The following is a 14,112-nucleotide window of genomic DNA, read 5'->3' as shown; positions in this document are numbered from 1 at the left end:
GTGAATAACTATTCGAGAGCTTACCAAAGAACTAATCATCTCATACAAGTCCGTGCAAAGCATTTTAACTGATAATTTGCAAATAAGATGCGTGAGCACGAAATTTGTTCCCAGACTTTTGAGTGATGAACAGAAGGAAAGTCTTGTGTCAGTTTGCACACAGTTGAAGGACCACATTCATTCTGTCCAAAACCATTACTGGAGATGAAAATTCTTTTCGACATTGACAGGACAGTGTAATCGGAGTTCATACCGAGGCGAATTGAAAACACCGAATTTTACAAGGGCGTATTGCAATGTTTATGAAATAGTGTATGGAGAAAGAGACCAGCTGATTTGCAAGTTTTTGGCTGGAAAGTGTTCCTGTCTGTCCACATCTGTCATCTGCCACTCAAAAGATTTAGCATCATGTGACTTCTGGCTTTGCCCAAAAATTTAAACCGTGAAACTTCCCGACAGATTAAAACTGTGTGCTGGACTGAGACTTGAACTCGGGACCTTTGCCTTTCATGGACAAGTGCTCTACCTAAACACAACTCACGACCCGTCCTCACAGCTTCAATTCTGCCAGTACCTTGTCTACTACCTTCCAAACTTCTCACAGAAGCTCTTCTACGAACCTTGCAGAACTAGCATATCCTTTCTTCCAGGTGTTTACAACAAACTTCATGAGGGAATAAGTACACACATCATTACGGGAAAGGCAGTGATCAATGTCTTACAAATATTTACTATTAAAAACAGTCTTGATCACAATTTATTTATCAAGGTGACCGGTTTCGACCACTACTGTGGTCATCTTCAGACCATTGAGTAGGAACCTCTTTCTGTTGGAGAATCACTACAACAGAAAGAGGTTCCTACTCAATGGTCTGAAGATGACCACAGTAGTGGTCGAAACCGGCCACCTTGATAAATAAATCGTGATCAAGACTGTTTTTAATAGTAAACATCAAAAAAAAGTTCTGCTTCATCCCGGTTCTCAGAACTCCTGAGAACAGACGTTGACTTGGATATTGTATCTCAGACACAGTCTCTTTCACTGTTCAGAGATGTCATTAAACCTGCCCAAAGTTGTAAACAACCATGCATGAGCAGCGCCTATTAGATGGAGGGGGTCTGACAGCCGATCAGTTCCAGTCATTCCACCAGGAAGGAGGTACACGGCTCGTTTTGTCTGTAGTTCAACCATGCCTAGGGTTCAATACCGCAGTTCGATCGCATCCGCATTGTTACTTTGTACCAGGAAGGGCTCTCAACAACGGAAGTGTCCAGGCGTCTCTGACTGAACAAAAGTGATGTTGTTCGGACATGTAGGACATACAGAGATATGGGAACTGTTGATGACATGCCTCACTTAGGTCACCCAAGGGCTATTACTGCAGCGGATGACCGCTACCTATGGATTATGGCTCGGAGAAACCCTGACAGCAACGCCACCATGTTGAATAATACTTTTCGTGCAGCCACAGGACGTCATGTTACGACTCAAAACTGTGTGCAATAGACTGCATGATGCGCAACTCTACTCCCGACGTCTGGGGTGAGGTACATCTTTGCAACCGCAACCACAACACCACGCAGTGTGGTACAGATGGTCCCAACAACATGCCGAATGGACCGCTCAGGAATGGCATCACGTTCTATTCACCAATGAGTGCCGCATATGCCTTCAACCAGACTATCATTGGAGACGTGTTTGGAGGCAACCCGGTCTCGCTGAATGCCTTAGACACACTGTCCAGCAAGTGCAGCAAGATGCAGGTTCCCTGCTGCTTTGGGGTGGCATTATGTGGGGCCGATGTCCACTGCTGGTTGTCCCGGTAGGCACCGTAATGGCTGTACGATACGTGAATGCCAACTTCCAACTGATAGTGCAACAATACTAGCAGCATATTGGTGAGGCACTCATCTTCATGGACAACAATTCATGCCCCCATCGTGCCCATCTGTGAATGACTTCCTTCAGGATAACAACTAGAGTGGCCAGCATGTTCTCCTAATGTGGACACTATTGAACATGCCTGGGATATACTGAAAAGGGCTGTCTATGAACGATGTGACCCATCAACCACTCTGAGGGATCTACGCCGGATCACTGTTGAGAAGTGGGACAATCTGGACCAACAGGACCTTGATGAACTTGTGGATAGTATGCCATGACGAATACAGGCATGCATCAATGCAAGAAGACGTGCTACTGGGTATTAGAGGTACCAGTGTGTACAGCAATCTGGACTACCATCTCTGAAGGTCTCACTGTATGGTGGTACAACATACAACGTGTGGTTTTCATGAGCAATAAAAAGGGCACAAACGATGTTTATGTTGACCTCTATTCCATTTCTCTGTACAGGTTCTGAAACTATTGGAACTGAGGTGATGCAAAACTTTATTTGATGTGTGTATATTGTGAAGCATTAGTCAATGTCCAACTCCTCAAACAGATGCCTACAAGCCGATTGTGGGTGAGCACTACATATTATTCTTACAACATGTTTTTTTCTCACTGTAGACTTACTTTCTTAAAGATGAGTTACCGCAGAACATTATTCCATGTGATGTTCCTGAATGAAAATATGCAAAATATGTCAACTTACCCATTTAGCTCTCCCTAATATTTACACTGTATTAATTTGTTTTAGGAATTACAAAATGTGGTTTCACCCAATTTAAATTCTTGTCAATATGGACATCTAAGAATTTTGAAGTTTCCACTCTAATTATTATTTCCTCACCATGTATTACACTTAACCTTGGTGCGGTACCTCCAGGTGTGCAGAATTGAATATGTTGCGCCTTTTTAAAACTGGGGAGTGAGACCATTCGCAGAAAACTAATCAATAATAGTTTTAAGAACTTTCTTTGCCATTTCTTCTGTTTCTGCACATATGAATGGAGTGATAGTAATTCTAGTGTTCTCTGCAAAACTAGCCAATTTTGCCTGTTGTATACTAGACGGAAGATCATTTACATATATGAGGAACAGTAGTGGACCTACGGCTGAACTTCGGGGAACACCATACATCATTTCTCCACAGTCAGAATATGTTCTAGGATTACAGTGCATGAATTACTAAGAACAACTTTCAGCATTCTTTTGGTTAGATATGACATTATTGGTCAGTTTATCTTAAGAGAATATTGTGATTCACACAGTCGATGCGTTAGAGAGATCGCAAAAAATACCAACTGGCACTATTTTATTACTTAATGCTTGTAAAATCTGGTGAGCAGATGTGTAAATGGCATTCCCAGTAGAGAACCCCTTCTGAAACCCAAACCGTGATTTGATAAGGATACTATTGTTGCTAAGGTGAGAGACTGTTCTAGAATACATCATTTTCTCAATAATGTTGGAGAATGATGTCAGCAGTGGAACAGGATGGTAGTTATTGACATATCTCTAACCACCTTTCTTAAAGTGGGGCTAACAATGGCATATTTCAGTCTCTCTGGAAAAATTCCTTGAGTTAGTGATGCATTATACACTACTGGCCATTAAAACTGCTACACCACAAAGATGACGTGCTACAGACGCGAAATTTAACCGACAGGAAGAAGATGCTGTGATATGCAAATGATTAGCTTTTCAGAGCATTCACACAAGGTTTGCGACGGTGGCGACAACTACAATGTGCTGACATGAGGAAAGTTTCCAACCGATTTCTCATACACAAACAGCAGTTAACCAGCGTTGCCTGGTGAAACGTTGTTGTGATGTCTCGCGTAAAGAGGAGAAATGTGTACCATCACATTTCCGACTTTGATAAAGGTCGGATTACAGCCTATCGCGATAGCGGTTTATCGTATCGCAACATTGCTGCTCGCGTTGGTCAAGATCCAATGACTGTTAGCAGAATATGGAATCGGTGGGTTCAGGAGGGTAATACGGAATGCCGTGCTGGATCCCAATGGCCTCGTATCACTAGCAGTCGAGATGATAGGCATCTTATCCACATGGCTGTAACAGATCGAGCAGCCATGTCTCGATCCCTGAGTCAACAGATGGGGATGTTTGCAAGACAACAACCATCTGCACGAAACATTTGATGACGTCTGCAGCAGCATGGGCTATCAGCTCGGAGACCATGGCTGTGGTTACCCTTGACGCTGCATCACAGACAGGAGCGCCTGCGGTGGTGTACTCAACGACGAACCTGGGTGCACAAATGGCAAAACATCATTCTGTTTACAGCATCATGATGGAGGCATCCGTGTTTGGCGACATCGCGGTGAACGCACATTGGAAGCGTGTATTCGTCATCGCCATACCAGTGTATCATCTGGCGTGATGGTATTGGGTGTCATTGGTTACACATCTTGGTCACCTCTTGTTCGCATTGAGAGCACTTTGAACAGTGGATGTTACATTTCAGATGTGTTACGACCCGTGGCTCTACCCTTCATTCGATCCCTGTGAAACCCTACAATTCAGCAGGATAATGCACAACTGCATGTTGCAGGTCCTGTACGGGCCTTTCTGGAAACAGAAAATGTTTGACTGCTGCCTTGGCCAGCACATTCTCCAGGTGTCTCACCAATTGAAAACGTCTGGTCAATGGTGGCCGAGCAACTGGCTCGTCACAATACGCCAGTCACTACTCTTGATGAATTGTGGTATTGTGTTGAAGCTGCATGGGCAGCTGCACCTGTACATGCCATCCAAGCTCTGTTTGACTCAATGCCCAGGCCTATCAAGGCCGTTATTATGGCCAGAGGTGGTTGTTCTGGGTACTGATTTCTCAGGATCTATACACCCAAATTGCGTGAAAATGTAATCACATGCCAGTTCTAGTATAATATATTTGTCCAATGATTACCCGTTTATCATCTGCATTTCTTCTTGGTGTAGCAATTTTAATGGCCAGTAGCTCAGCAACATTTGCTCTATGATTAATAGCTGATTTTGGTGATGGAAGCATTAGAAAATTAGCTTACATTGCATACTTCCATTGACTGATGTAATACGGAATAATTTTCTGGGGTACTTCCACAAAGATACAAAGAATTCATTAGCAGAAATGTGTTGCAATGATATTCTTTCATTCATCTTATTTATTCAACATTGTGTTCCATAAATCCCATGAAGAAGGAGAGCTCTAACTGATGTGGAACAACTCAAGTTATACACCAACAGACAGAATCAACAACCACTCACTAATTCTGTGAAGTATACTAAAAACAAACTATGACTAGAACAAATCTACTCAAACTGATAATTATGGTAATTACTTCTAGATTAATTTGTATAAATATATCTGGAAACCATGTAAGCTACTACATAAAAAGAATTAGGCAACCTAGGTACAAGTGCACTGACGGTGTCATTGGTTTTTCCATTGCATGCTGCTGCTGGTAACTGTTTGTGTGACAAAATATGGGAAGTCAACACAATGAATCACAAATCAGAGATAGGAGTCAGCCAATGAGATTCTCATTTGTAATTTCCTATGGTTCATAAATAAAGTTAGCAGGTACTTCGTTCTATTAGCTTAGAATGTAGCCCAATTGCTGGAATGTTTCGTAAATACAGAAACAGGACATACAAATATATTTTTACACTCACAAATGTATACCTCCAGCTACACTACACATCAGTCTATTATGGCAATCATATTTGCGTATTGAGATTCGCAGGCTTCACCAATTCACAAGGAAATTATCACATTCCAATCTAACTAATTCTCGGGCTACACTAGAGGTCAGTCTGTCATCACATCTAGTTTTTTTTTTTTTTTTTTTTTTTTCACTCGCCAAGTGAGAAACAAACCATCGCATTCCAACCTAACCTAAGCTTCAGGCTACAGTACAGGTCAATTTATCAGCACAATAGTTTTTCCCGATCAACAAAGAAATACCACAGTCAGTCAGCAGCTTTAAATTGATAAAAACCAGTTCAGCAAAAATTATTCTGGCATTCTCAGAATCAAAGGCAAATGTAATTAATTCATATCTTCTCCCAAAATTAATCTTAGATTCAGTATTTCTTTGGTTACCATATACTACAATCTGATTTGCTAAAAAAAATAATAAAAGAAAATAAATAAATAAATAAAGGGTCCGTGAACTGCCAACATCAGCATGCAATGCAACGATTGCCACCACCACATGTGCACTTCAGTCTGCAACCGAATGACAGCCATACAATATAATTACTTTCTCTTGGAGTCTCTCTGTGAAGAATCGTGTACAATGTTAAAATAGTTGTGTTCACAAATATAACACTATGAATTAAAATAGCCTTCACTATCCACAGCATAATCTTACTCTTGCTAAAAGATAGCAAAGTATCCACTATAAAAATATCTGACCACATCTCTTGTGAATTAAAGTTGCTGGCAGACAACGATAGTTATAAAAACAGATAGGTGAATTGTTGATTAGATAGAATTATGTGGCTCTGTTACTTTCATCAAAATTTTTTTGCACATTACGATTTCAAAAACCTTGTTACGTGAATGGCCAGAACATAGCCATGTTTTCATAGACAAAATGTATCTTATTTCTAAACCAACTAACAAGTTAACACCACTGTGAGTTGCCATGTATATGATTCACAGAACATCCAGAAACTAACTAAACTAGACTTATGAAGAACATAATATGACTGTCACAGTAACAGAAACATGTTCACATTTTGTATTACTTTACATGGATTAGTTATAATATTATTGCATGTTCCGTTTTCTTTGCAATAAATTTACGTAAAATTTTCAATGTACATCTGAAAACCACCCACAAAATTTTTTTGTCTGCATGTGAATACATAATATCAAATGAAAATATTTGGTTCCAGAGACCTTTTCAAGTCTCAAACATCTACACCCAAATTGAGGCAATAAATGAAAATTAGTACCAAGGCTGGGATGCAAACACTGGTCGCTCGTTCATTAGGCAGTAGTGCTAACCACTCTGCCACCGAGGCACAGTGGGTTTGAGTAATTGCATGGACTACCCTATACACGTCTCTCCTCAACCCAAATTCCCATTCATGCCTCAGCCCACTTGGTATTCCTCCTAAACACGAATAGCCTTTCAGAGTCTCTCCAGCTGTGCTGGAACAGCATCTCAGCATCGAACAAAAATGGGAATGGAGACCCAGCATCAAACAAAAATGGGAATGGAGACCTGGTTTTGAATCCTGACCTTGGTATAAATTTTCATACATCACTTCAGTCTGCATATAAACATGAAGGATAATTAACAAATTTACTCCTTTAACAGCAGGGTAATTTCATGTCAATTGGATCAATTTTAGAACTCATCCTCAAGTCACTATCTCCAATTTCTGTCAAATTTTTTATATATTCACTATAGAACAGAAACCAGATGACAGTTATAAGAGTCGAGGGGCATGAAAGGGAAGCAGTCGTTGGGAAGGGAGTGAGACAAGGTTGTAGTCTCTCCCCAATGTTATTCAATATGTATATTGAGCAAGCAGTAAAGGAAACAAAAGAAAAGTTTGGAGTAGGTATTAAAATCCAGGGAGAAGAAATAAAAACTTTGAGGTTCGCCGATGACATTGTAATTCTGTCTGAGACAGCAAAGGACTTGGAAGAGCAGTTGAATGGAATGGACAGTGTCTTGAAAGGAGGATATAAGATGAACATCAACAAAAGCAAAACAAGGATAATGGAATGTAGTCTAATTAAGTCGGGTGATGCTGAGGGAATTAGATTAGGAAATGAGACACTTAAAGTAGTAAAGGAGCAAAATAACTGATGATGGTCGAAGTAGAGAGGATATAAAATGTAGACTGGCAATGGCAAGGAAAGCGTTTCTGAAGAAGAGAAATTTGTTAACATCAAGTATAGATTTAAGTGTCAGGAAGTCATTTTTGAAAGTATTTGTATGGAATATAGCCATGTATGGAAGTGAAACATGGACGATAAGTAGTTTGGACAAGAAGAGAATAGAAGCTTTTGAAATGTGGTGCTACAGAAGAATGCTGAAGATTAAATGGGTAGATCACATAACTAATGAGTAAGTATTGAATAGGATTGGGGAGAAGAGAAGTTTGTGGCACAACTTGACCAGAAGAAGGGATCGGTTGGTAGGACATGTTCTGAGGCATCAAGGGATCACCAATTTAGTATTGGAGGACAGCGTGGAGGGTAAAAATCGTAGAGGGAGACCAAGAGATGAATACACTAAGCATATTCAGAAGGATGTAGGCTGCAGTAGGTACTGGGAGATGAAGGAGCTTGCACAGGATAGATCAGCATAGAGAGCTGCATCAAACCAGTCTCAGGACTGAAGACCACAACAACAACATACAACAACTTAAACTGTACAAAATTTGAGTTCACGATGCAAAAACTCATGATTTTAGGACATTTTCACTGGAGGGCTAAAAAAGTAATGCAAGCTCTACGATAGTTTTGGCCACACTTAAGATGACTTAAAATTGAAACGGTCTGTAATCCAAAGAAGATATTTGTAACAAAAACGCTATTTTGTTTTCCAAGAAAAATAACAAATGCAGGATGTGATAATATTGCACCCCAACTCTGTTACATAATAAATTAATCATTTGATGAGGGCTGCTTTCCGAACAGGCTGAAGTATGCAGAAGTTCAACTTATCTACAAAAAGGCAGACAAGAGGAGGTAGGAAATTTTCACCCAGTTTCAGTACTACCAATTATTTCTAATATATCTGAGCGAGTAGTGTGTAACCAATTAGAAAAATATAACAATAAAAATAACATTATTCTTAATAATTAGTATGGATTTACGGAGAGCCGAAGCACTGTGCACGCCATTAATGAACTGATCACTAAAATAAGCAAATGCCTCGACAACAAGGAGAGCATATCCGATATTTTCTGTGACCTCAGTAAGGCATTTGATATGGTAAACCACAATCAGATGCTCCTCAAATTATCTTCATACGGCTTCCATGAAAAATCTTTAAGTTGGTTCACATCTCATCTTACAAACAGATAACAGAAGGTTGCTATACAACATCAGGGTGAGAAAGCTTGCTCTAGTTGGAAGGAAATACATGCAGGTGTGCCCCAGGGGCCCATTACTATGAAGGCAGAGAACTGATAACTGCAGAATCTGTTAAATTTCTGGGAGTGACCATAAATAAAAACTTGTCATGGACTGATCATGTGGATTGCTTACTGAAGCAGTTAAATAGTTTTGTTTATGCAATAAGGGTTGTAAATAAAGTAACTGACTTAGCTGTTAGGAAAATTGTGTATCATGCATATTTTGTATCAGTTGTAAGATATGACATAATTTTTTGGGGACTCGAAAAAGGAAGCCTCCTCAGAGTGTTCAAGCTACAGGAAAAAATTATCACAGCTACGACTGGAACAAACAACAGACAATCATGCACACCTTTATTTGCAAGCCTTGACTTACTGACAGTTCCTTCTATGTTTATATATGAAACACTTCAAAACGGTTCAAATGGCTCTGAGCACTATGGGACTTACCATCTGAGGTTATCAGTCCCCTAGAACTTAGGACTACTTAAACCTAACTAACCTAAGGACATCACAAACATCCATGCCCAAGGCAGGATTCGAACCTGCGGCCGTAGCAGCAGCACGGTTCCGGAGTGAAGTGTCTAGAACCGCTCGGCCACAGCGACCAGCTTGAAACACTTCTCTGAGTTGAGTTAAAAAATCCACATCTTTTTGAGGAAGATTCATGTACATGTGCTTATTATACAAGGAACAAACAAAATTACATGTTATCTTGCCCCAGAATAACATTATCTGAAAATACTACATATTACAGGGCTTTGAAGCTTAGCTAAAAAGGAAATGCTAATACAGTGTGGATGATTTTATAAATAAGGAAGACAAGTAGGAGATATTACATTTGTTTTGTTTCTCTCTCTCTCTCTCTCTCTCTCTCTACATTACATTCTATGTGCATGCTTATGTTCCCTTTTAATGGAGGTATATATTCTTTCTATATGTGTCCGTACTTATAAACTATGTATCGGTAAACTATGTATCCAAATATCTAGATGTATAAATATATACTACTTTTATGGAAGTATGTGCTCTTACGAAGTATGTCCATGTTTTTAAACTAGAGCAACAAACATGAAAAATATTTAAAAAGGAAAGATTTTAAACCACGTTGCAAATTTTAAGAAACAGGAAGAAATTTAACATGTAATTATCTTTTTATGTTGCAATGTGCTTCTAGGAGCATCCATATGCTGTGTTTTAATGTATGTCATTTTAAGGTGTACTTAGGTATGCCTAGAATTATTCACCGATGAGTCACCAATATTTCAATCAAATGATTCTACATAACACGTCATGTGACAAAGATTCTTTTCTATTCTAACGTATGCTGTGTTACAATTTTTATCACAATCTGGTCTGGTCGCTGCCATCAGCAGTTAAAAACACAAGCCATGTTAGCAAGTGTGTGTGTGTGGAGGGGGAGGGGGGGAGGTGGGGGGGGGGGTCTAGCACTTGAGAAGTACATTTGTACAAATCACCTATTGATGAGTGTGTTGATTTTAATTATAACCAATAAATAAATTAAGCACATTTTTGTCTTTTGTTGCTAACTTGGTTGTCAAGCCAGCAATAAAAACACAACTTTTCTTTTGTCAGTTACCCAGTGCTGTAAAAACGCACTGAACGCATTCCAATACGGTCAACAAAGACTGCACAAACATGCTCTGGTTACGATCACGAAACAGATTCAATGACCTGCTTCTAATATGAAGCACAGCTTCTCACTTGGTTTGATTCCTTGCAAATGTATAATCACAATCCGTTAGAAGAGGGAGGGGGGAAGACAAAAAAGTGTCATTAAATGGTGTTTTTGATAAGAGCAGCTGAATTAAGAACACAAAAAAAAAAATTGTGCACAATGTGTCAGAATGAGGTCTGCAAGAAATTTGCCACTACACTACCATCCTCAGAGGCTTTAGCTGGGAATGGAATGAACAAATGGAAATTGCGGAGAGAGTCAGTTCTACTTTTCACAGTCTTAGCCACTCTCCTCAAAAACTGACACAAAGTCTCAAACTAACATTCGCAAAGCTACATTAAGATCAAGATTTACAAAGTACAAAATGAAATTTGTGGGTAGATCACAGATTCTGATGGGTTCAAACAAAACATAGTTTTTCAGCAAAATTCTAATACTGCAATGCAATGCCTGAGAACTGCACTCCCCATCAACAGCTGCATTCAGTTAAGAATGCATTCACAAAGATGGTACTGCATCACCTGCAGAATATTTCTGAACAAATGAAAATTTGTGATAGATTGGCTCTTGAACCTGGATTTCCCACATGTCATGAGCAGCCACCTTAACAACTTCGGCTATCTGAGCACACCTCCAGGAGCGGCTCAAATCCCAATTCTGGTGTCTCCAATCCCCTATGCTTGGACTACATTACTGTGATTCCACTACAGGGTAAAACACTGTTTTCGCTTGTCATTGCCTTGCCATGGTGTGAAATACTGATCAAGGTGACTGATTGTGACAAACAAAGAATCCATGTTCAAGTCATTGTCTGACAAAAATTTTCATTAGTTCTGTAATATTCTACAGTTGATGCAGATCCATAATCAGAATTAGTGAGTTCATCTTAAAAATGTAATAATCAGGTTTGATGATGCTGTTTGGATTATGTCAACCCACCGAATGAGCTGAAGTGAAAAACACTGTGTTTCGTAATACAGTTGTTAATAGAGAGATTTGCAAATGTTAACATTTACTCCAAAATGTTTGTCAGTACCACAGGCTAGTTCCTGAATCGTTATTTCAACAAGAATGGTCAGACAAGATAGCATGCCTAAACACACATAGTTACATAAGCAATGTCTGGCAGAAAGACTGGAAAGGGTTCTCTCTGGTACAAAAACTTAGGTTTTAGCTTTGTTTGATATTGGTGTTAAGTGTGCTGTTCAGACTAACAGTAATAGAACTTTTTGTACGAGCTGTAAATCATGGAATTAAAGAATGGTTTAGGAATGTCTGACGGGGGTATTTCCAAGCTTATACCTTTAACCTTATCCATAGTGTCTCCAAAAGTAACAAAACCTTTCCTCCAGTAGAGAAACGACTGTTCTTTCTTAAGAAATAAATTCAGCAATTTGGCATGAGAATATGCAAAAATATTATACAAATTAATGGCATGTTTATACATCAATAACTGTTAGAATACAAACAACAGCAAGGCAAAGTTTGGTAGAAATAGGCAACTTCTCTGTAGATCTACCAAATGGCACTCAGTAATCTTTGTCGATAAACTATTGCGGTCACAAAACGGTTGAAAAATTGTCACAGCCAACTGTTCCCAACTTTGACCTTTTGTAGCTCGAAAATAGTGAACACAGCCCTAACATCAAAAAAGTGTGTTGAGCACAGTTTCGCATTTGATCCAAATATCTCCTTTGGTTCAGTAAATGTTTTGTTTTATTCTACAAGATGCAACTGTGCAAAAATTCATTCAGTTTGCAGGTGGTTTTGTGGGACCCTTTGATTCGCTTGGTGTGGATTACACAAAATGTAAATAAACAAGTTCATTCGCACCGCCACCTTCCGCAGCAGCAGCAGCAGCAGCAGCAGTTCAATCGCTCTTGCTACGTTTCCATCTCAAGCTTACTGCAACTGAAACGAAGTTTGTTTTCGCACTACAGATAGGATTTCATTTCTTCTCAGATCTAAAATAAGAAACGAGAAATACGTAACCGGGCAGTCGGCTAATTAATATATAAAGTCCTATGATTGCACATATCCAGGGATAATGTAAAAAGAGCCTTACGTCTTAACACTGAATTCCGACAGCTATTTTCATATGGATCACGTTGGATTATTACTATTATTGTTATGTAACTTGCACGTCCCATGTTATGGATACGTTAGTCTATTAAATTAACTGTAATTAAAACTGTTAAGAGCTTTCTACAATTTGCCTGATTTTTCATGCAATCGAGCCGAAAAATGTAATTTTCAGGTCATTCCCACTATAAAGATTGCACACTCTCATTCCACAGTTATCAACATATACTCACCATGTTCAGAACGAATTCTTATGAAATGGAAATCAGGAGCCTTTATTCAAAAATTCCATCTGTGAATTTCTTAACATAAGCAACAGCTGACATAGTGTAAACTTCAAGTTTAATCGGACAGTACGATGGAGTTGCCAACGGCGTATTACCAGTGAACTGTAGAGTAATAGCTGCACTGAAGACGCATTGCTATATTCTTTCGCAAATTATGTGCATTTTAAGAAATAATTATTGTATTTATACACAGTTTCTATGCAACTTTTCAATGATAAGAAATAGTATTGGATTCCATTATATCATGCAGAATTGGTGACATGATGGTAGACCTGCAGAATATTCGATGAAAAACAAAGACATATCAATGGCCGTGATAATGTTAAGAGGTTAGGCCGGTATTACACTATCAAATTTCTTTGTCCAATATCTTTGTCCAATATCTTTGTCAAAGATATTTGATAGTGTAATAGGGACTTTGTCAAATGTCGTCCAATATTTGATCAAATCTAGGGCCTCGCTGTATATTTGATCAAAGAAACCGCTTGTAAGTTCAGTGGTAATCCGTCATCCATGTTCCCACTTCTGCTGCCATCTCTGTTAGAGTATGCTAACTACATGTAGATTGTCAACGGGTGTGCGAAAGCGGTTGTATGTTAACCTTGTTAGTCAATCAATGCAGAAGCGCAGTTCCCGCGTGGAAACGAGGCACTGTTTCGAACTCTACAGCGTTTTTTGTATAGTGTGTATTCCCTTTGCGTATGAAGTGATTTGTGTTGTATTTATCTACTTTTATATTTACAAGGGAGATAGTATTCGTATTATTTGCTGTATTTGACTGAAAATACCGTAAATATTACAAGGTAAGTTAGTGGGAACTATTTTTCCCACTGAACTTGTGTGAAGTGCAATGCATATGGCTGCCCAATCGGCATCGTAGTTATTGTTCGTTTCTTATTGTTTAGAATGCCTGGACTGACGCCAGAAGAGGTTTTCAGAATTTTTTACGCTTTTTCCAGAAGATGTAGAAGATTCAGATATCGATGCTGACTGTGATGACGATTTTGAGTCACCAAATACTTCACAGATTTTGAACGAAAATG

General features: G+C 39.1%; 1 protein-coding gene across 16 annotated transcripts in view; it reads right to left on the bottom strand.

Annotated features, from left to right (window-relative positions):
- Positions 1–13,579, bottom strand: part of LOC126106362 (zinc finger protein 501-like) — a 246,656-nt gene extending 233,077 nt beyond the window's left edge. For 5 of the 16 annotated variants that reach the window (XM_049912623.1, XM_049912617.1, XM_049912616.1 and 2 more), the window contains exon 1: positions 13,016–13,579. In XM_049912623.1, the coding sequence (XP_049768580.1) occupies positions 13,016–13,018 (3 nt within the window). In that variant the 5' untranslated portion in view covers positions 13,019–13,579. The remainder of the gene's footprint in view (positions 1–13,015) is intronic. The other 11 variants (XR_007523337.1, XM_049912622.1, XR_007523338.1 and 8 more) reach the window with 10 other exon arrangements.
- Between the last annotated feature and the right edge of the window lie 533 nt (positions 13,580–14,112).

This window comes from Schistocerca cancellata, chromosome 10, assembly GCF_023864275.1.
Source record: "Schistocerca cancellata isolate TAMUIC-IGC-003103 chromosome 10, iqSchCanc2.1, whole genome shotgun sequence".
NCBI classification, from domain to species: Eukaryota; Metazoa; Arthropoda; class Insecta; order Orthoptera; family Acrididae; genus Schistocerca; species Schistocerca cancellata.
This window is presented reverse-complemented; position numbering and strand designations above follow the sequence as displayed.